The sequence below is a fragment of the Didymella exigua genome, assembly GCF_010094145.1.
Source record: "Didymella exigua CBS 183.55 unplaced genomic scaffold M421scaffold_6, whole genome shotgun sequence".
NCBI classification, from domain to species: Eukaryota; Fungi; Ascomycota; class Dothideomycetes; order Pleosporales; family Didymellaceae; genus Didymella; species Didymella exigua.
In genome coordinates, this window is record NW_022984780.1 from 963,476 (window position 1) to 982,313 (window position 18,838).

The following is an 18,838-nucleotide window of genomic DNA, read 5'->3' on the forward strand; positions in this document are numbered from 1 at the left end:
TCCAGGAAAAGAAGCAAGTGGTACCTTTCTCACAGATGTGGAGAATGGTTTGCTGACGATCGGGCAAGGGTCGCACTTGTCGCCTGAAAGGTTGTCGCGATGAAACATCGGCGCCTGTTCGACACGTTCGATGCCGTCAGACTCGGACTTTGCCTAGTTCTAGTTCATAGCTCAAGCATCCGCTTTTCCACCTTCCACTTTTCCGCTGTTATCTACTGGTTCAGTAACACCGGCCTAAGAGTATGTACAAGGCACACGTGCATGCCGAGCTGCACTGCCAGCTCATCGTTCCACAAACCTACAGATCCACCGACATCCGTCTTGTGAGCTCGATAAGCCTTCTCCACCCGCCGCACGCGCTGCAAGTATCGGCCGAGGTCAAAAGGAGCCGTTCGAATGCTCAAGAGACCGCCGGATGTTAAATTGGAGATTGCTCCACAGCCAGTAAGATACGTCTGAGAAGATCGACGTTCATTTCGTGTTTGGCCGAGGCCAAGCTTTGTGTTAGCGCAGCCACAACACCTGATCCCCGCAACGCGTGAGCCTCGCCGTCTGATCTCCAACGTCACGGACGCAGCTCACGATGCTAGTTAGGAGCCAGTAACAGCGCCGTTACTCAGACATGCCGTCATTCATTTAGCATACTCCATCCCAGTCTCGGCGTCGTGATTTTCTTGACAGCAGCAAGTCGTCCAAAGTCACTACTGGCTGCGCGCGGCTTCCCCTGAGATATACAGTTTGACGGGAGTCTCGTGCCCAATACGAACGTATAACCGCAGCTGCAGTCTAACTCGACTACCTCAGCATCCTTGTATCCGCTGCTCCCGGCCACCACGCATCGTTATTTCCTGTGAGGACGCGCATCCATACCTTTGTCCTCCTCGGGTACCTATTGTTGAAACGCGGAAGTCAATCTCCTTGGCAGCATTCCCCACAGGGCCCACACATCTGCAGCCTGCAGGAACAACATCCTGGCATCTTCAACACCATCCAATGCGAACCGCTGCTGCTTGCCGACGGGCAGGGATGAAGTCATCTGTTTATACATGCCGGATCCTACCCACTACATGGATCATGCGGTGCGGAAACAAGACTAAGAATCAGGGATGGAGTGAAGGTGTTGATCAACGCTCGCCGCGGACCCACACCCATTCCCGCCAGGTCATCGTGACTATGGTCCACTAACGCCCGGCACCGAAGCTTGCGCTCGCCTGCATATAATGTGCGCATCCCCGCCTTGAACGCCTCTCTACCGCACTTGCACCAACTCAACTACTCAAACTGAGCGCGCCATGTTGGTCAAGTCCTTCATCGCGCTTGCAGCGTGCACGCGCTTCGCACGTGCTGTGCCTTACCCTCACGACTCTACCTCACGTGTTCTTCCTCGAGCTGCAAACTCCACCACGTGCCCGGGCTACACAGCTACAAATGTCGATGTCACGGACTCCGGCCTCACAGCCGACCTCACTCTCGCTGGCACTGCTTGCAATGCATACAGTGAAGATCTCCAGGAGCTGAAGCTGGTTGTTGAGCACCAGACTGGTATGTCTTTGCATATCGTAGATCTACATTTGGCCAGTAGCCGACTCCATTATAGACGACCGTCTCCACGTTAAGATCTTCGATGCGGGACTCAATATGTTTCAGGTTCAGGAGGATGTCCTTCCCCGTCCTGCCAACGGCAAGGCCGCTTCTTCAGGCGCAGCTGTTCGATTCGACATTACCGCGCAGCCGTTTGGATTCAAGGTCATTCGCAACAGCAACAATGAAACCATCTTCGACACCACTGGCACTCCATTGATCTTCGAGAAGCAGTATGTCCGTCTACGCACTAACCTGCCAAAGGACCCCAACATTTACGGCCTTGGAGAGCACAGCGATTCTTTCCGCTTCCACACGAAGGGCTACCGCCGCAGCTTGCTCAATGCCGAGTCGATCAATATTCCCAACAATGCGAACCTATACGGCTCACATCCGGTCTATTTTGATCACCGTGGCGACAAGGGTACTCACGGTGTCTTCATGCTGAATTCTTCTCCGATGAACATCGACATTGACCAAAATGACGCTGGCAGCCAGTACCTCGAGTACAACGCCATCGGCGGTATCGTTGACCTGTACTTTTTGGCTGGTCCCGGCCCCGCTGATGTATCCAAGCAGTACGCTGACGTTGTTGGCTACTCTGCAATGTACCCTTATTGGGCGCTCGGCTTCCACCAGTGCAAGTACGGCTACTGGGACGTCAACATGGTTGCTGAGGTCGTTGCCAATTACTCGACCGCTGGCATTCCGCTTGAGGTTATGTGGACTGACATTGACTATATGGATGCGCGCCAGGACTTTACCCTCGACCCCGAGCGCTTCCCTCTTACTAAGATGCAGGAGCTTGTGTCGACTCTCCACTCCCGCGACCAGCGCTATGTGCTTATCCTTGATCCTGGAGTTCATGCATTCGAGGAAGTTGCAGCATATAAGAGCGGCCACGATCTCGATGTCTTCTTAAAGGCGGCCGATGGCACTGATATTCTCGGTGTGCAGTGGGCCGGTGCTGTTGCATGGCCCGACTGGTTCCATCCCAACACACAGAAGTGGTGGACTGACGAGGTTCTCAGCTTCTTCGATGCCGACTCCGGCGTTAACATTGACGGCATCTGGGTTGACATGAATGAGGCCTCCAGTTTCTGCCACGACACGCAGACCTGCAACTCCCGCCAGAAGGCGATCGACGACGGCATCCCACCAAAGCCCGCCTTCGCTCCTCGCCCCAACACTGGACGTCCCATTCCTGGCTTTCCTTCATCCTTCCAGCCCGACTCCTCAACGAAGCGCGATCTTGAGGCTCGTCAAGCTATGGGTCAGATGAAGGGCTTCGCGGACCGTGAGTGGTTCAATCCTGCCTACACGGTCAGCAACCACGTCGGCGGCCTTAGCGACCAGACCATCCCCTTCAATACCTCCAACTACGATGGCACACGCCAATACGACACGCACAACCTCCACGGTCACATGATGGCTTTGACGACCCAGAAGTCTATGTCCGCCCGCCGTCCAGATGTGCGCCCATTCGTTCTCACTCGCTCTACCTGGGCCGGTACCGGCCGCAAGGCTACTCACTGGTTCGGCGACAACGCCTCTGACTGGGAGCACTACCGCACTTCGATCCGGCAGATGCTGTCTTTCGTATCGATGCACCAGATGCCGCTTGTAGGCTCCGACGTTTGCGGCTTCAACGGCAACACAAACGAGAACCTGTGCGCGCGCTGGGCCATGCTCGGCGCCTTCCAGCCCTTCTATCGCAACCACGCTGAGCTGAGCACTATCCAGCAGGAATTCTACCAGTGGGCGTCCGTCGCCGTCGCCGCAAAGAAGGCAATCGACACCCGCTACAAACTCCTCGACTATATATACACCGCACTGTACTACCAGACCACTACCGGCGCGCCCATAATCAACCCCCTGTTCTTCCTGTACCCTGAGGACGCAAATACGTTCGGTATCCAAGAACAGTGGTTCTACGGCGACGCGCTGCTGATCTCGCCCGTCACCACAGACTTCTCGGACACAGTCACGTACTACCTTCCCAACGACGTCTTCTACAACTACTGGACGCTCGAGAAGGTGCAGGGCGCTGGTACAAACGTTACAGAGACCAACCTGACCACCAGCGATATCCCCGTGCACATCCGCGGCGGCAGCATCCTGCCCATGCGCATGAACTCGGCGAACACTACAAAGGCGCTGAGGCAAGAGGATTTCTCCATCCTCGTCGCTCCTGGTACGGATGGGAGCGCGAGGGGACGGTTGTACCTCGACGAGGGCGAGAAGATTCAGCAGAGCGACGTCAGCGAGGTTGAGTTCAGTTTTCAGAACGGCAAGTTCACCGCTTCAGGCAGCTTTGCGTACAAGGGCGCGGTGGGCGAGTCTATCACCGTTGCAAAGGTGCTGGTTATTGGGCAGGATAAGGCGGGTGCGACGGGCACGTTCGATGCCGCGACCGGCTCGGTGGAGGTCCAGGGGCCGTGGAAGCTGGACGGTGGGTTCGAGTTCCAACTGTAAGAATCGAGTTGGACTTCGCAATTACTCGTCGGCGTTTAGGGCGCAGATGCAGCTTGCATAGCGGCATAGCATGGCGTTCTTTCTGGTTTTGGCATTGGGCTGTCATTTGGATGTTTTTGGCGTGTCGTGATAGATCCGCTGTTGTAGGCCTGAGCATTTGCAGCATATGGTACACAATCACAATCACAATTACACAGAGCCTCTTCATCTTCATGTTGCCACTTCATGCTTCCGCTCTCTCGTCTCGTCTCTATCACCCGCATTGACCCGTTTCGATACTGGTCACAGCCGAGGAGCCAGGCCAGGACAACCATTCCAACGCAGACCGCAACTGACGTCGTGCATATGCACCTGGTGTCACAGCGCACGCTGGCTTATGAGCTGGGTCGCGCGAAACCACCTCGAGACGCTCCTGCTGTGCCCGTGTGACCAGGCCTGGTCACAAGACCACGTGCGATCGACACCGCCGTTGACACCACGCGCGCCACCGGGCACGATGTGATATGCTGTGCGTAGAGAGATTGTGCGCTGTCGACGAGACGCCACTCGTCTCCCTGACTTCAATCCTGTCGCTGACGTCGCTCCGCTCTTTGCCGTCGCTTTGCAGGTCAGAAATGCGCGCAGCTGCGCTCATACATCTGCGAAGATGGTTACATCGGTCCGCGTCGAAGGATGAAGTTTGCGCAGTGCTTGCAAACGCCTTATCTCGCGTCTGCAGGACCGTACGAGCCGCCGATTGCAAGCTCTTTGCCTTTTCTTTCAGACCCGTAATTTGTACTCGTGATCCTGCTCAGCCCTCGGTGGCCGGTGATGCAGGAGCCGAGAGAGTTGTAGCCTCCAACTCGTCCCTCACGCTGTTCAGACTGACGTCCTGCACATCGTAGCCGACCTCAATTCCCGTCTTGGGCCGGCTCTTGTTCAGCCCCTCGAGTAGCACGCAGGCTTTGCACACGGCTTGGCTGGAGAGATATCCGCACTTTGCACACTGGCCCATGACCTGTTTCGCCGGGCCCTTTCTCCGGGGCCCGCCGGTGCGCTCAGCGCGTGGTTTCTTCTGGCCCTTGACTGGTGCGGTCGAGGTCGTGGATGGCGCGGGTGAAGCTTTCGGGAGCGTGATTTCGGTCTCAAGACTGTGCTCCTCGGCGCGCTCGTTGGATGCAAGTTGTCGCTCGACACTTGCCATGCTCTTTCCAACCGCACTGCCACATCCGCCCTCCTCCTCTTCGGCTGGCACCGCAACAACACTCCCGCACGCGCCGCCACATCCCTCGTCACTGCCCGGCACCAAGCGCGCCATATCCTCGCCGCTCCTGACCACGTCCAGAATGGCGCTTGGGCGTACGCGCTCCAGGTTCTTGATCAAGGCGCGAGCGCTGCCGCGGAACGCCTCGGGCGAGTAGATGCACTCGGTGCTGAAGTAGTCGAGCTGCTTGTGGTGCGCGTAGAGGACGATTTCCTTTTCGTAGGCGTACTTGAGCGGCTTGGAGCGCTTGATGTGCGTGTTGTCTGCGACTTGCGCTTCGGTGTGATTCGAAGGGGTCAGGGAGGGGGTGGAGGTTACGATGGAAGTCGTGCGGGACAGGCGGGGAAGATCGCCTCGCAGCACTGCACAGATTAGCACTTCTCAAACCAGACGTCCGGCCGAGAATCGTGGAGAGAGGGACTCACAGTTCATTAGCACTGTCTCCGCGACATCGTCCGCATTGTGCCCCGTCACCACGTGCTTCACGCCCAGTTTCGCCGCGCCGCGATCAAGCGCCTGTCGTCGAAATACACCGCAATACGTGCAATTTCCCTTCTTTCCCACCTGCTCGACAACCTGGTCCATAGTCCAACCGTACAGCTCGCTATAACCCAGAATAGTAAGCGGCATATCGTACTGCTGCGCGTTCCGCTTCACCGTCTCCAGACTATCATCTCGGTACCCTTTGATCCCCTCATCGATACTCAGCAGTATGAGGTCCAAGCCGTAGTCATACCGCTCGTTCAGCGTCTTCAGCACGGAGGCGAGGACTGTACTGTCCTTTCCCCCTGATGCACCGATTGCGATGCGTTCGCCGTGCTGGAACAGGTTGGTCGAGAGGATCGTGTGGTGGATTTCAGTTTCGAAGACGGTGATGAAGCACGGGCGGCACAGTTTGGAGTGGTCTTTTGGGCGCAGGATGAGCGCACGGTTCGTGCGGCAGACAACACATATAGAGGGTGGCATCTTTACGGGGGTTGCGCGTGATTGCGCGGTGTTGGTGGAGGGGCGAGGAAGTTCGGCGGGGCGGAAGTCGAAAAATGGTCATTGAGTCATTTGTTGAGGTGAGGCAGGTGTGGTTGAGTCAATGTACACATTGTGGGATTGGTTGGACTTGAGTGGAGGATGGGAGATTAGATTCCAGCTGTCTTCAATGCTCTTGCAATATTACCAGTATAGGAAGTTTGCATGAAATGAAGTATAACGTTTAGAATACTTGAGGATAAGATATGCACCATTGATGCATGCCAGCCGTATAATCGACCGCATGCAGAGTCCATGCCCTTCGTCCCCAGTCCCTACTCTCGCCGCGGCTCTGGCACTCTACCTCCGAACCACATGCGATGACAACCGACGCCATAATCCTCCCACCCGAGACTCTGGAAGACATTCTTCGCCTCCGCGTTAGGGCCAAAGATCTCAGCAAGGAGACTTCCATTCGGCCCATCAATCGCTCGCAGCTGCAACAATTCAGAGTACACTTCGTCTCCAGGCATTTATTCGAAGACGGGAGAGATGAAAGATGCACGGCAAAGCTGATGGAAAGACAGATGGTCTCTCGTGGGGAACTATTCGGACCCCACATCCCGCCTCGTACACCACGCTAGTGTATGGATCACGCCCTACAAGTACACTACAGCTAAGACCAGATATCCTAACCTATAGCTATAAAGATTGAATACTCAAATCAGTACACCACAGATCCCATCGAAGACCTCCCACCCCTCTCCCTTACCATCAACGATGTCGCCACCGCAAGACCATCTCCCCACTCCCTGGCGGCGAACACCACTCATCCACTCCACAACCCTTTCGCAATCCGCCGGATGTCAGATCTACTTGAAACTCGAAAACCTGCAACCCTCCGGCTCCTTCAAATCGCGGGGCATCGGAAACCTCCTATTAACCCACCTGCGCGCCCAGCCCCCCTCGGCCCGCTCAAGCGTGCACTTTTACTCCTCTTCCGGCGGCAACGCAGGCCTAGCATGCGTCGTGGCCGCCGTCAGTCTCGGTGCGCCCGCGACCATCGTCGTCCCGCTGTCCACCTCTGCGTTCATGATCGGCAAGATTCGGGACGCGGGCGCGAGCGAAGTCATCCAGGAGGGCACGAGCTGGTACGAAGCCGACGAGCATCTCCAGCGTGTCGTCATCCCCGCTGCGCGTGAGAGGGACGAGAAGCCCGTGTATGTGCCGCCGTTCGATGCGCAGGCGATCTGGGACGGGAATGCGACGATTACATCGGAGGTCCTAGACGACTTAGGTCAGAGGCCGGATGTGATCGTGTGCAGTGTGGGCGGTGGGGGCATGTTTAGCGGCATCATGCTGGGCCGTGAGAACGCAGGCGAGAGGGCGAGGGGCATGAAGGTCCTGGCTGTTGAGACCGATGGCGCGGATAGTCTGAATCTGAGCGTCAGGGAGGGTAGGCTGAGTACGCTGCCGGCGATCACGAGTATTGCGACGACGCTGGGGGCGCGGACGGTGGCGGAGAGGGCGTTTGAGCACACAAAGGAAGAGGGGGTCAAGAGTGTAGTTTTGAGCGATAGAGAGGCGATGGAGGGGTGTGTGAGGTTTGCGGATGATGAGAGGATTATGGTGGAGGCGTCGTGCGGAGTTTGCTTGGCATTGTGTTACGGAGGGAGGCTCAGGAAGGTTATGCCAGAATTGACGGAGGAGAGCAAAGTCGTAATTGTTGTATGCGGCGGGAAGAACATCACAGCGGCTATGTTGCAAACTTGGGAAGAGCAACTCAAGCAGCCGGCGTGATCGAGTATTCAAAAGATAAATAGAGCAAGACATAGATATGATATAGAGAGCTTTTAGGAGCAAGGTGTAGACTCCAGATACGCCAAACCGAAACATGACTGATCGTAAAACATGGAACCTCGCAGATGCAGTTGATCAGCCTAGTACACAATCTCCGCGTTCAAGGGACCAACGACCGTAGGGCCCTTCGCCCAAAGGTTCCCACTGACCCTCCTCTTCACAAGCTCCTCCCTCCACTTCCGCTCACCAGCAGACTCATTCTCCTCGATCTGCCACTCAAACTTCTCAGGCCTCTTCCAGCAACCAAACATCTCCTCCTTCTCAACTCCAGGTGTCCACTTCTCAGGCTGGGGACGCTTATCCTTCCAGGCCTTCTCGTTGCCAAACTCCGCATCCAGTGCGCGGAAAAGCTCCTCGTACTGCTGAACATCCTTGTCGGATTTGCCGTGGCGCTTGAAGGCGAACTTCATGAGCTCAGTGTGCTTGTTCGCGACGTCAACGCCGTTGAGACCCGGTGCAGACTGGCCTTCGCCAAGACGACAGATGATGTCCTCGTGCAGCTCGAGTGCATCGTGGTAGCGCTTTTGTGCCGTGTAGAGCTCGGATAAGAGCACGGTGAACTCAAGGGTAGACCTGTCGAGAGCGCCGCGAATGAACTCGAGGTTGTATCGGATGTGATAGCCTAGACTCGTTAGCGGCGTTTGAATTTCTAGAAGGCAGTGCGACTTACAAAGATGGATTGCATCGGAGTACTTGCCGAGCGCAGCAAGAGTCTGCACAAGGCTGCGACCGATGTGGAGCACCAGTGGACTGGAAGAAAGGTTGCTGCGGACGGTCTTGGTCTTCCACAGAAGCTGTAGGATGCGCTCAAGATCCTGGTACCTCTTCTGTTGGCTCAATGTAGAGATCAAGTCTGTCATCAGGTGCTGCAACTCGTGAAGCTCGATCTCGACGTCGTCCAGGCCGGCCAGAGCCTCTTGTAAGATGGTGCGGGAGAGCTCGACCATAGATGCGTACAACTTCTCGTCATCGCACTTGTTGGTGCCGATGCCAACGAGGTACCTTGATAAGCTGAGTCCAGTGCGAATGTAGAACTCGGACTTGAAGCCACCGTTGATGTGAATGAATTTGTCGATCAGCAAGACAAGGTCGTATGCTTCAGCAAACTTGGCAGTCTTGGTGAAATTGAGAAAGGTCTCAGTGGCTTGACGAACAACTTCATGCTCGTAGTGGGCCTGGCTGATATGCTTGAGGTACAGTTGGAAGAAGTAGTGCATCGTGGTTTCTTGGATAGCGCGAGAGAAGTTAAGGTATTTGCGGAAGTACTCTGTAAGCTCCTTGTCGATTCTGATGAACTCGGCGTGACGAGTATTCTTCCTTTCCGAGAGATGGAAGTACAAGCTGGAACCTGACTTGATGATCGAGCGGTAGTCGGTATGCTTCTTGGTGGAGTGGAAGTACGAGGTGTACATGAGCACCTCAGAGCATAGCTCAGACATCACGGAAGTGAACGATGACGATTCCGAGATCGACTCCTGGAAGGTGGCCAGGAAGACGTAGGAGTTCGACTTGACCGTGGTCGACGATGTCATTGATGACCTGATCTCCTCAACAATCTTGGTGCGTATCTCGGTGATAAGAGTCTCGGCATTCTCAGAGAACTTACATTCCTTGTAGATCGAAGCAATGCTGCGAGCAGACTCGATCAGCTTTTCCGGACGGCTCTCGTGCTGGAAGATATCCATAGTGCTACTCTTGAGGGTACTTGTGGCAATTGAGATGGACTCCTTGGTCTCCTGCTTCTTATAGGTCGTGATCAGGCTGTGGAGCGCTGTCAGGGTCTCCTTAGATGAACGTTCAGTCTTGCTGTAGCTCTCGTATTGCTCCTTGTAGATGCTGACAGCCTTGGTAATGTGCTTGGTCTCCGAAGCGTACATCTTGGCGACTCTCGTGCTGCATGTGTGGAGGGTCTTCTTGCTGAACTCTGTGAGGGTCTCCTTACAATACTTGATCACCTGCTCGTAGAGGGCGATCGAAATCTCGCGGTGCTCCCCCCTGGTCTCGCAGACGTGGGCGTAGTACAGGGTGGCCTTGATGGTGATCTCGTGATGGTGGCCGTAGAAAGCGATGCACTTCTCGTGGTACTCGCGAGCAATCTGGAGGAAGACGGAGTGCTCGACGTGGTGGTGGTGCTCGAGGATGAACACGTAGCGGGTGAAAATCTTCTGGACGATCTTCACATCGAGCGCGTACTCGGCGCCAAATCGAACGAAAGTACGCCATAGGTAGCCATAAACCTCGTAGGCAATCTCCCACTTGCACTGGATTTCGTAGATCTGGGAGAGCAACAAGGCAGCCTCGAAGCCGTCGAAGTGGAGACACCCGTGAGCAATGTGAAAGCACGAGTAGACGTAGAAGCAGGCAGTTGCAGCCTCTTCGTACATCGACATCTTAAAGCAGATTCTTGCAAACTCGATCAAGACCAAGATAGTCTCTCTGTGAGTTTTGCCCCATGCGATCGGCATGTAGACAAATAGCTCGCGGTAGATCTCAATAACACGCTCGTACTTGTATGTAATCTTGAAGAATTCCAGGACGAGCTTGATCTTGGCAAGCAAGAAGTGCTTATTTTCGATATGTCGAGTGCAGATTAGAGCACGGAAAAGGTTGAGGTAGATGGTTTCTGCGAAGTCGATGCGCAACATTTTGAAGTGGCAGTGCGCAAGGCTGAACGCCAACTCGAGGACCTCCTCGCTGAGGAGCTCAACGAACTCGGTGACATCGATGGAAACGGTCGTCTCAAAGCTGGTCCATACCTTGCAGATGACCCTGCTGTAGATCTCGCAAGCCTCTTCATAGCGCTCCTCGTACATATAGCTCGAACAGAGAGCTTGGCAGACCGAAATAGTAGTTGACGTGATCTCGTTTGACTCAATACAGCTCTCAAAGATCTCAGTCAGAGTCTTTTCCTCGCTCGATACGATCGCAGTACTGGCAGTAGTCGTGCTGGTCTCTGACTTCGTAACAGTCTTCGAGTAGGAGATAGACTTTGTAATGGTCTCAGCGAGAGAGCGGACTATTGTGATGCACTCAATTGAGGTGCGCTGCTCGTGGCTCTCGTAATGCTCGTACAGTGACTGGTAGATTGAGCGCGACACACTGAATACTTCCAAGCGAGAGAAGTACTTGGCAATGATCTGCACCTTCTTGATCATTGTTGACTCGAAACGGGACACGTAGCTGTAGGATTGGATCTCAGTCCAGAGACCACGGAGAATGACCTCGGATTCCTCTTTACGAGAGTGGCGGAACAAGAACTTGGAGTACTTGAGGGCAAAGTCGACCTTGAGCTCAGTGACGCGAGTGGTAGACTTGGACACAGAAACACTCTTCCAGAAGCGCACAAGGACCTGCTCGGCTTTGAAGATCTCCTGGCGCTCCTCGTAAATCGCAATCAGAGTCAGTGTGGAGCTGATACGTCGCTCGTCGGTGGTGAGGAGACTTTCCACATGACCGTGGTACTCAAGGTGCAATTCGAGAATTTCATCATGAAGCGAGAGCTGCTTCAAGTACGAGATGAGAAGCTGGAAGAGAGTGTAGGAATGCTCGTGAAGATGCCCATAGGCGTGAAGGCGCAGACGGTAAAGCTGTCGGTAGATCACGACTGCCTTCTGAATGTGTCCGAATTCAACGTGAAGCTCAGCCAAAATGGTCAGGTACTCGATCTGCTTCAGCTCGGCGTGGCTGTGGCTGTACACCTTGACCAGATACTCGAGGACCACAACCTTGTGAGCGCAAATGTGGGAATGCTCGGACACCTTCAATATCTTTGCGTATCCAATGAAGGATTCGGCAAGACTTTGAACTGTGACAGCGGAGCAGGTTTCTTGGCTCAGCTTCCAGGCCTCGAACGCATACTTGCATAGCGTAGTTGTAGTCTTGAACTTTCGTCCAATGCATATCTCAAGGATCAAGGTTTGCAGAACAGCGGCAGAGTGCTCGCCAAGGAGAGTTTTGCGCACCTCATATGCAAGATGCTGCAGCTTCTCCGCATCGCAAGCAATGTACTGTCGGGCAATGCAAGACCCTTCGATGAGTGCGAGGCGCGTGGAGTTGGAGAAAGCGATCTTGAATTGGGCGGACGGGCTAATCTTACCAGTTGACCGGTCGTACATGGACGAGGACTTGAGATGAGAAGTCCAGTAGCGCGCCGCATATTCGAACAGGTCGTACTGCAGGAAGACGTTGCGGATGTCGGCCGGGTCACCCGGGGTGGACGAAGGGCTGATATCTTTCTGCTGGAGATGGATCTTGACGTAAGCCATGGTACGGACGGTGAGCTCGCGGTGAGCACCCTTGAGATCGATGGCGAACTTTGATGCCTTGTGGGAAAGAAGGCGCTCGCGAATGCTGGAGTGTCGAATGGAGACGAGTCCATCGCTGACTGTCACAAGTGGGGTGCAAAGCTCACGGACTGTTTTCTCTACATCTCCGAAATACGGGCGGTAAGCACAGTCATCCAGATCAACTTCGAGCAGAGCCTTGATCTCCTTCAGAGATAGTGGGCGCTCGGCAGCCACAAGCCAAGTGAGGATGTGCTTTGTCTCAGGGCGCTTCGAGTCAAGACGCCCGATCTGGCGGTCAAGAAGCTCCTCGGTAGTCCTAGAAGGCTTCAAAGCCTTCAAAATATCTGCGGCAGTATCCTCGGTATCGATCTGGCGGAGGAGCAGCTCGGCATGCACATATGAGTTATGAGCTGCCTCGGCGTACTTTTCGATAATGTCATGTCGCTCAGTCTCTTTGAGATGTCGCAACTCGGCGCGATGGTAGATGAAGTCTTGAACGAAATGTTTGATGTCTGTAGAGCCTTCACTGTGAGCTTTTTCTAAGGAAATATGTTCCTGGCAGTGCTTCAACGCGGCATCCGATACTGGCCGGGTAAGGACAACAGCCTTGACGTTCTTTTTAGACCTGGTGATACGATCGAGAATCTCGAGCGCGATAGGGTTGCCAATGCGTGGACTGCAAAGCTGATCCAAGCCATCGATGAGAATCAATAGCTTGCGGTCATCAAGGGCATGCTCGAGGCCCTTCCAGAGAGTAGCCTCGACTTCGCTGGCCGGGCAGCCGGACTGCGCGTGCTCAATAGCTTCATTGATGTGAGACAGCAGGTGCTCACGGCCAATCCTACGATCTAGCAATTGCAAGAGCAGGCTCTTGATGAGGCCCAGTGGACTTGTGGTGTACTTGACGCTCGTGTCTGTCTATACTTAGAACTAGCATTCTGTACGGATCAATCATCTTACCAACAGTGAAGCTCAACACATCGAACGGATCATCGTCGATCGATTCTTGCAGCTTCTCGTGGATCCATCGAGCAAGAACGGACTTGCCGGTGGACGCAGCTCCAGTAACAAGAAGAACCTTCTTTCCGTTTCTTGTGAACTTCCTGAGAGGAGCCGAAAACCACTCGCATGTGTACTCCGCACGGCGAGCCTCCGAGTATATTTGATTGGACATAATTGTCTTGGTAACACTATCCTGGGGTGTCAGGAAGTCTCGGATTGCGCGCACATTGAAGTGAGAGCAGTGCTTGTGAGACGACCACATCGAGATCGAGACTCCTTCCAAATGGTGGTAGAAGGATGCTGAGCCATGCAGCATAAAAGCGCCCAGTTCGGCGTGGTCAACGGGCAACACGCCCCTGCACCGAGCCACGCAGTAAATGTGTACATCGGGCGTCAGGTGCGCGAAGTCCTGAAATGCATGGGCAAGTTCGCGACGAACATCAGGGTTCGATTTGATGAGCTGACTCTGGCGCAGGAATACAGATAGGGCCAGAGCAATCTTGTGAAACTGGCTGAAGACCTTCAGCAAAGTCTTGATCTGCGCAGATCCAAGCTGAGTTCGAATGTCAGCATCGAAGACATAAGAAGTCAGTTGGATGACATACCTGGATAAGGGTTGTGCAGCTATCGCAGATCAGTCGTGTCGCCTCCTCGCTGTTCAGCATGAACTCGCTCAAAACTCCAACGCTGAGTAAGACAACTCCGCCAATGTTATCTGCCCATTTCAGGATCTTGTCCCAGCTGGAGCCATCATGAGGCATGTGCCGGAAGCGCTCGTTCTTTAGAAAGCGAAGGAAGTCATGCACTGTTCCTTTGCCTTCGAAGGCAACACTGCTAGAACGGCCGAAGCGTGGGCGAGCAGTCACAGTCAAGTCAGGCTGCTCACGAATAGTGCTGGGTTTGGGCACGGTAAAGCTCTCGAATACATCAAGGCAAGGCGACATGGGACCAAGCTCGGCCACCCCGACCTCGGGGCCCTTCGACATGCCGTTGGGTACGGAGGCAAATTCAAGCGAAATAGGCGCCATGCTGGGCTGCGTCCTAGTCAAGGATGAACGAGGAAGGTGACGAGGTCGGGTATATTGAGAAGGAAAGCAGCAACAAATGGACTGAACGAACGACGTCTGGAGGAGGGCACCTAAGCTCATGAACTACACATGGCACAAGGCAGCTTAAGTATACGGATATTGGCCAGATTCAGTCCACTTTGAGGTATATGAGCGAAGATTGAGCCTGGGGTATGTAGGCCTCGCCGATTCGTTCCGGGCCCTCATCTGATAGAATTCGCTGGGGTTGACTAGCCGCGGACCTGGTTCGAGGCTGAGGTTTGTGATGAAATGAACCCTGGCGCGTAATCGATATGCAGGAGGCAAGACTCGGTACGCGGGTTCAGCATCGCTCAGCTTCCATCTGGCCCTGCGAAGCAGCCATAAGCGAGAGCGCCACGTGAAGGACGATTGACAGTGTGTGGAGCTGGCTTGCGGGCTCCAGGGCCACACGCGAGTCTGTAGGCGAGAAGGGTCTCTCAGAATCTGGCATCGTTAATGCCATGGCCGAACATGGGCCTAGTGAATTGGATTAGCTGTCTTCGCGGAGATCCCGCAGATCCATGTTGGTGTCAACCCAGTACAGGATCTGCTAATGCGGCTTATAATGGTGAACTCATGATCCTAAAGATGGCAGAGAGCTCCCGGATCCATCATTGGGTAGTGGAGTAACAGACCAACGGACAATGGCGTTGTACGCATCTGGCAGATTGGGCGACCGCAGTCACGCACGGGCGCGGCTGAAGGGCCGTAGGACAGTAGCAGGGCTGGCCATGGCTCTACGGCAGTAAAGACGGATCAAGCCGCAGCAGCTCACTTGCTACGGCGAGAGCGAGTCTCTTAATAGCTCATCGGTGTTTGACGTAGAGAGAGACAGCCTTGGGAACGCATCGACATCTGGAGCTGCATTATTCAGGGGTTGCATTGCTTCTTCTCATTCAAAGAATTGCTTCCGTGGTACGGAGACGCGTCGAAGACTTCGCCAGCCCAGGTTCCTCGGCGCCCGTATCAGTTTCGTGGCTGGCTGTCGTATCCAGATGGGGTTAAGATCTTGAAGTTATGGGCTGAAAGAGGAAGCGTTGGCTTGAGCATGGTCAGCCAACGTTACTGGTACCTACTGTACCGGTAGCCCCCACGCTACCGTAAGGCGGGTCCAGCCACCCTCCCCCTCTTAACCTGGAGGCATGCTTGTCGAGCAATATCCAACTCTTACAATAATCGCAGCAGGGACAGGGGAAGCCTGCTCTACTAATTCAGATACGAGCAGAATACACAATGGCCATGGCATGTATGGACCTACCGCTTTCGGGTGAGCAGCCCTGCGCGCACGCGTACCCCGGAGCGCCACCACGCGGGAAGAAGCCACGGGAGCGTCGCGAATCCGACCCAGGACCGAATTCTGATCTGTCACCGCTCATGACCTGCTGAAGCGCTAGAAGACCCATTTCTTAACTCAACTCTTAGCGTGGAGCGCTCAAGGCCTCGATGCCCCCTCTCTTGCCTCAGCAACGATACGATGCTGAGCTCTAGTACTTTTCACGGTACGTTGCTGCTTTGCATCTTTGGGAGCAAAAGAACAATTTGCTGCCCTACAAGATTACTGCTACGCTGTCTAACTCGGCAGCTCCCACTGGCCGAGCTACGAATATTCCCATATACTTAGATCTAATTACCAGGACAGAAACCGCTCTGTATACTCAAACCGGATTTGTTTGCTCTTCTTAAGAACATCCGAACATGTTAATTCAGATCAGCCACACAACCCGTAGTCGGTCAATTGACGATCCGTATCATTGCGCAGGCGAAAGCCGTCGAAATTGACGAGAAATTGAGCCCCTCAACTACATAGGAAATGCCTGAACACCCGATTGTTCATCGTCCACCAATCAGATCAATGATGCTATCTCACCTCCGTCTGAGAGTCAGTCGGTATCATTTCAAGTAGCCAACTTTCGCGTTTGTTTACACATTCGAGACATTATCCATTGCCACCAACAATAGCCGTTATCCGGACTGCTACGCCGTTGGAAAGTGTTGCGGCAGACGTAGCCGCTGTATAGTTGATGGAAACTGCGCTGAGTTGCTTGCTAGCTAGGAGGCGACCATATATACATGCCCTGAGACGTGCTAGTCCAAGGTAGTCAACTGAGGTGACGATCAAGGCCTACAGGACCGAACTGCACCGCAACAGAAAGGCTAAAAAGATGGTCAAGAAGTTCGAGTCTCATCTAATTATGACCCTTTATCAATACTGACCACTATTCCGTAGACCGACGAAGTGGAGGCCGCCGAAACACGCCTTTGGAAGCGTAAAAACCACCTCCGCTGCGTAATGCACAACGACATGCAATCCAGCGTCTACTCTAAAGACCGATACTTCAGCTCGGGCAATACATTCATCGCCTCACCGGGCAGGATCAAGGCAGGCACCGAAGAGGTAGCTACAGCAGTGATGCTCTGCGAAGCATTGTCACGGGTGCTGCTTCTGATGGAGCTCTGCTCAGTGTTGGAGGCTGCACTTTCTCTGCAGTAAGCGAAACTTGATTTTGCCACACGTAAGCTTATCAGTGTCTCACCGGGCTTCACGGATCCTCTCAACAGCTGCCGCAAGGCTGGCGTCTCCACTGGCACTTCTGCTGCAGATGGATATAACGCAACTCATGAGGATGGTAACAGCATCACCAAGGACGTTAATAAGATCTCTGCGAGTATAGACAGCAATAATCAGCGATGCACCTACAGGGTTGAGAGGATATGAGTACAAAGCTTTCCATACGTGGCTGTGTTATCGAACTCCACTCAATTCTCTGTTCAACCACAGTATAATCCCCCACAGTGTATAAGGTTCCATAATTCTCATGCTTTTCCTTCACTGCTCTCACAATACCACTTCGAGTGCAAAAGGCCCTCACTGTTGCAGATGAATATGTATCTTACGCACCTCGGTCCGAAGCTCTTCCATACCTGTCTCTCATGGAGCAATTACCACACGCATAGGAGCACATCGCATTCGCACCTCACCAAAGCCAGCATCATTAAAACGACAGCAAAAGCACAACATACCACTACTTCACCATCCTCTGCTCTTCCCGTCCCTCTCTACAAACCTCCCCACCTCCGCATCCCTCTCTCCCCTCACAATCTCCAGAATTCCCCTTGCACTAGTCTCACTACTATCCACGCCCAACCCCTCTTTCAGCTTCCTATCACCCCCAAGATCCGTAACAACATACCCCGGACAAAAGCTCCACGTCTTAACACCCTCCATCCCACCTACCGTTTGCGTGAACGCTGTCAACATATTCACTCCCGCCTTGCTCATGCGATACGCCGGATAGTTGGCGCTGGCGATGATGTCGTCTGGGTTGAGGCGCGTGGAGATACTCCCGAGACTGGAGGTGACGTTGATGATCCTCGGGTCTTTACTCTTCTTCAACAGTGGGATGGCGGCTTGAGTTACGAGAGTGGGTCCCGAGACGTTAGTTTCAAAAATGGCGCGCAATTCCTTGCGGGTGGGCCAGGTATTGGCGGCGGGCTCAGGGCAGATGCCTGCGTTGTTGACAAGGACGTCGAGACGCCCGAAGGACTGGGAAATGGAAGTGAAGGCAGAAGTGATGGAGGAGTCGGAGGTGACGTCTAGTTGGACTAGGGAAACTGTGCCGGGGTGATTCCTGGCTCTGATCTTTTCGAGTGTGGCACGTCCCTTGTCTAGGTTGCGGGAGCCGATGATTACGTGGTAATTGGTAGAGGTGGCGATCAGAGCAGCAACTGTATCGAAGCCTATGCCATTGTTTCCACCTTGGTTGTTAGAGTGATAGGAGGCTATGAAGAGAGTGGGTTGTACCTGTCACTAGAATGATCTCTGGGTCAGCTGTAGAAGACATGGCGAAAGAGGGATGTCAATATCTGAAGAACTATGATGGTATGTGCTACACATGCGGACTACCGCTGGAGCTCTATAAGGAGCTTTTATGTAGTACATCGTTGCCACTCTCGGCGTTAATGGCAGAGGCCCGTTAACCCCGCGACGATAGACGTTAGCGAAGGTGATGGAAACATGGGACATCGACTTACATTGCTTGCAGAGGCGTCTTACTGATCTTATCGACACGGTCAGTCACGTCGTGGACGATGCCTTTGCGCTCATCGAGGAAGATCCTCTCCCACTCAGCTCGCGTGCTGTCTTTGATTTGACCCGAAAGCGTGTTGATGGATATCGGTCGAAGGCGGTCAAGCGCAAGAGTGAGAACCCATTGGATGATCTTTATGTGGCAAGAAACCTGTCTCACTGCTCATATATTTCCGCGCGAAGCTCTTTCGGGATATCCAGGAAACAAAATACCACACCGTTGGTTCCCATTACTCTTGTTGGCATCCTGTGG

At 54.0% G+C, this 18,838-nt stretch overlaps 5 protein-coding genes across 5 annotated transcripts; 2 read left to right on the top strand and 3 right to left on the bottom strand.

Moving 5' to 3' along the window:
* Window positions 1–1,292: 1,292 nt before the first annotated feature.
* On the top strand, window positions 1,293–4,056 carry M421DRAFT_56932 (glycoside hydrolase family 31 protein; the record flags this gene model as incomplete). Its single annotated transcript, XM_033595452.1, has 2 exons — window positions 1,293–1,542; window positions 1,598–4,056. 2 exons carry the CDS (start codon window positions 1,293–1,295, stop codon window positions 4,054–4,056), a joined length of 2,709 nt encoding a protein of 902 aa, XP_033451644.1.
* A 790-nt stretch (window positions 4,057–4,846) lies between these two features.
* Window positions 4,847–6,265, bottom strand: M421DRAFT_56775 (adenine nucleotide alpha hydrolases-like protein; the record flags this gene model as incomplete). Its single annotated transcript, XM_033595440.1, has 2 exons — window positions 4,847–5,661; window positions 5,725–6,265. The coding sequence occupies 2 exons, from the start codon at window positions 6,263–6,265 to the stop codon at window positions 4,847–4,849; spliced, it is 1,356 nt and encodes a 451-aa protein (XP_033451645.1).
* A 330-nt stretch (window positions 6,266–6,595) lies between these two features.
* On the top strand, window positions 6,596–8,163 carry M421DRAFT_418033 (tryptophan synthase beta subunit-like PLP-dependent enzyme). Its single transcript, XM_033591650.1, has one exon. It carries the CDS (start codon window positions 7,043–7,045, stop codon window positions 8,060–8,062), a length of 1,020 nt encoding a protein of 339 aa, XP_033451646.1. The 5' UTR covers window positions 6,596–7,042; the 3' UTR covers window positions 8,063–8,163.
* A 39-nt stretch (window positions 8,164–8,202) lies between these two features.
* On the bottom strand, window positions 8,203–15,231 carry M421DRAFT_99239 (uncharacterized protein; the record flags this gene model as incomplete). Its single annotated transcript, XM_033598728.1, has 5 exons — window positions 8,203–8,744; window positions 8,793–13,322; window positions 13,369–13,963; window positions 14,016–14,548; window positions 15,189–15,231. 5 exons carry the CDS (start codon window positions 15,229–15,231, stop codon window positions 8,203–8,205), a joined length of 6,243 nt encoding a protein of 2,080 aa, XP_033451647.1.
* A 2,023-nt stretch (window positions 15,232–17,254) lies between these two features.
* Window positions 17,255–18,375, bottom strand: M421DRAFT_418035 (NAD(P)-binding protein). Its single transcript, XM_033591651.1, has 2 exons — window positions 18,301–18,375; window positions 17,255–18,254 (listed from the first exon to the last, which is right to left on the bottom strand). Exons 1-2 carry the CDS (start codon window positions 18,338–18,340, stop codon window positions 17,527–17,529), a joined length of 768 nt encoding a protein of 255 aa, XP_033451648.1. The 5' UTR covers window positions 18,341–18,375; the 3' UTR covers window positions 17,255–17,526.
* Window positions 18,376–18,838: the final 463 nt, after the last annotated feature.

Excerpts from the sequence above, each read along its gene's own strand:
- M421DRAFT_418033 (XM_033591650.1), top strand. The coding sequence starts at position 7,043 with ATGTCGCCACCGCAAGACCATCTCCCCACTCCCTGGCGGCGAACACCA.
- M421DRAFT_418035 (XM_033591651.1), bottom strand. The coding sequence starts at position 18,340 with ATGTCTTCTACAGCTGACCCAGAGATCATTCTAGTGACAG. Across the intron at positions 18,255-18,300 it reads AGAGATCATTCTAGTGACAG|GTGGAAACAATGGCATAGGC; the intron begins GTACAACCCACT and ends CTAACAACCAAG.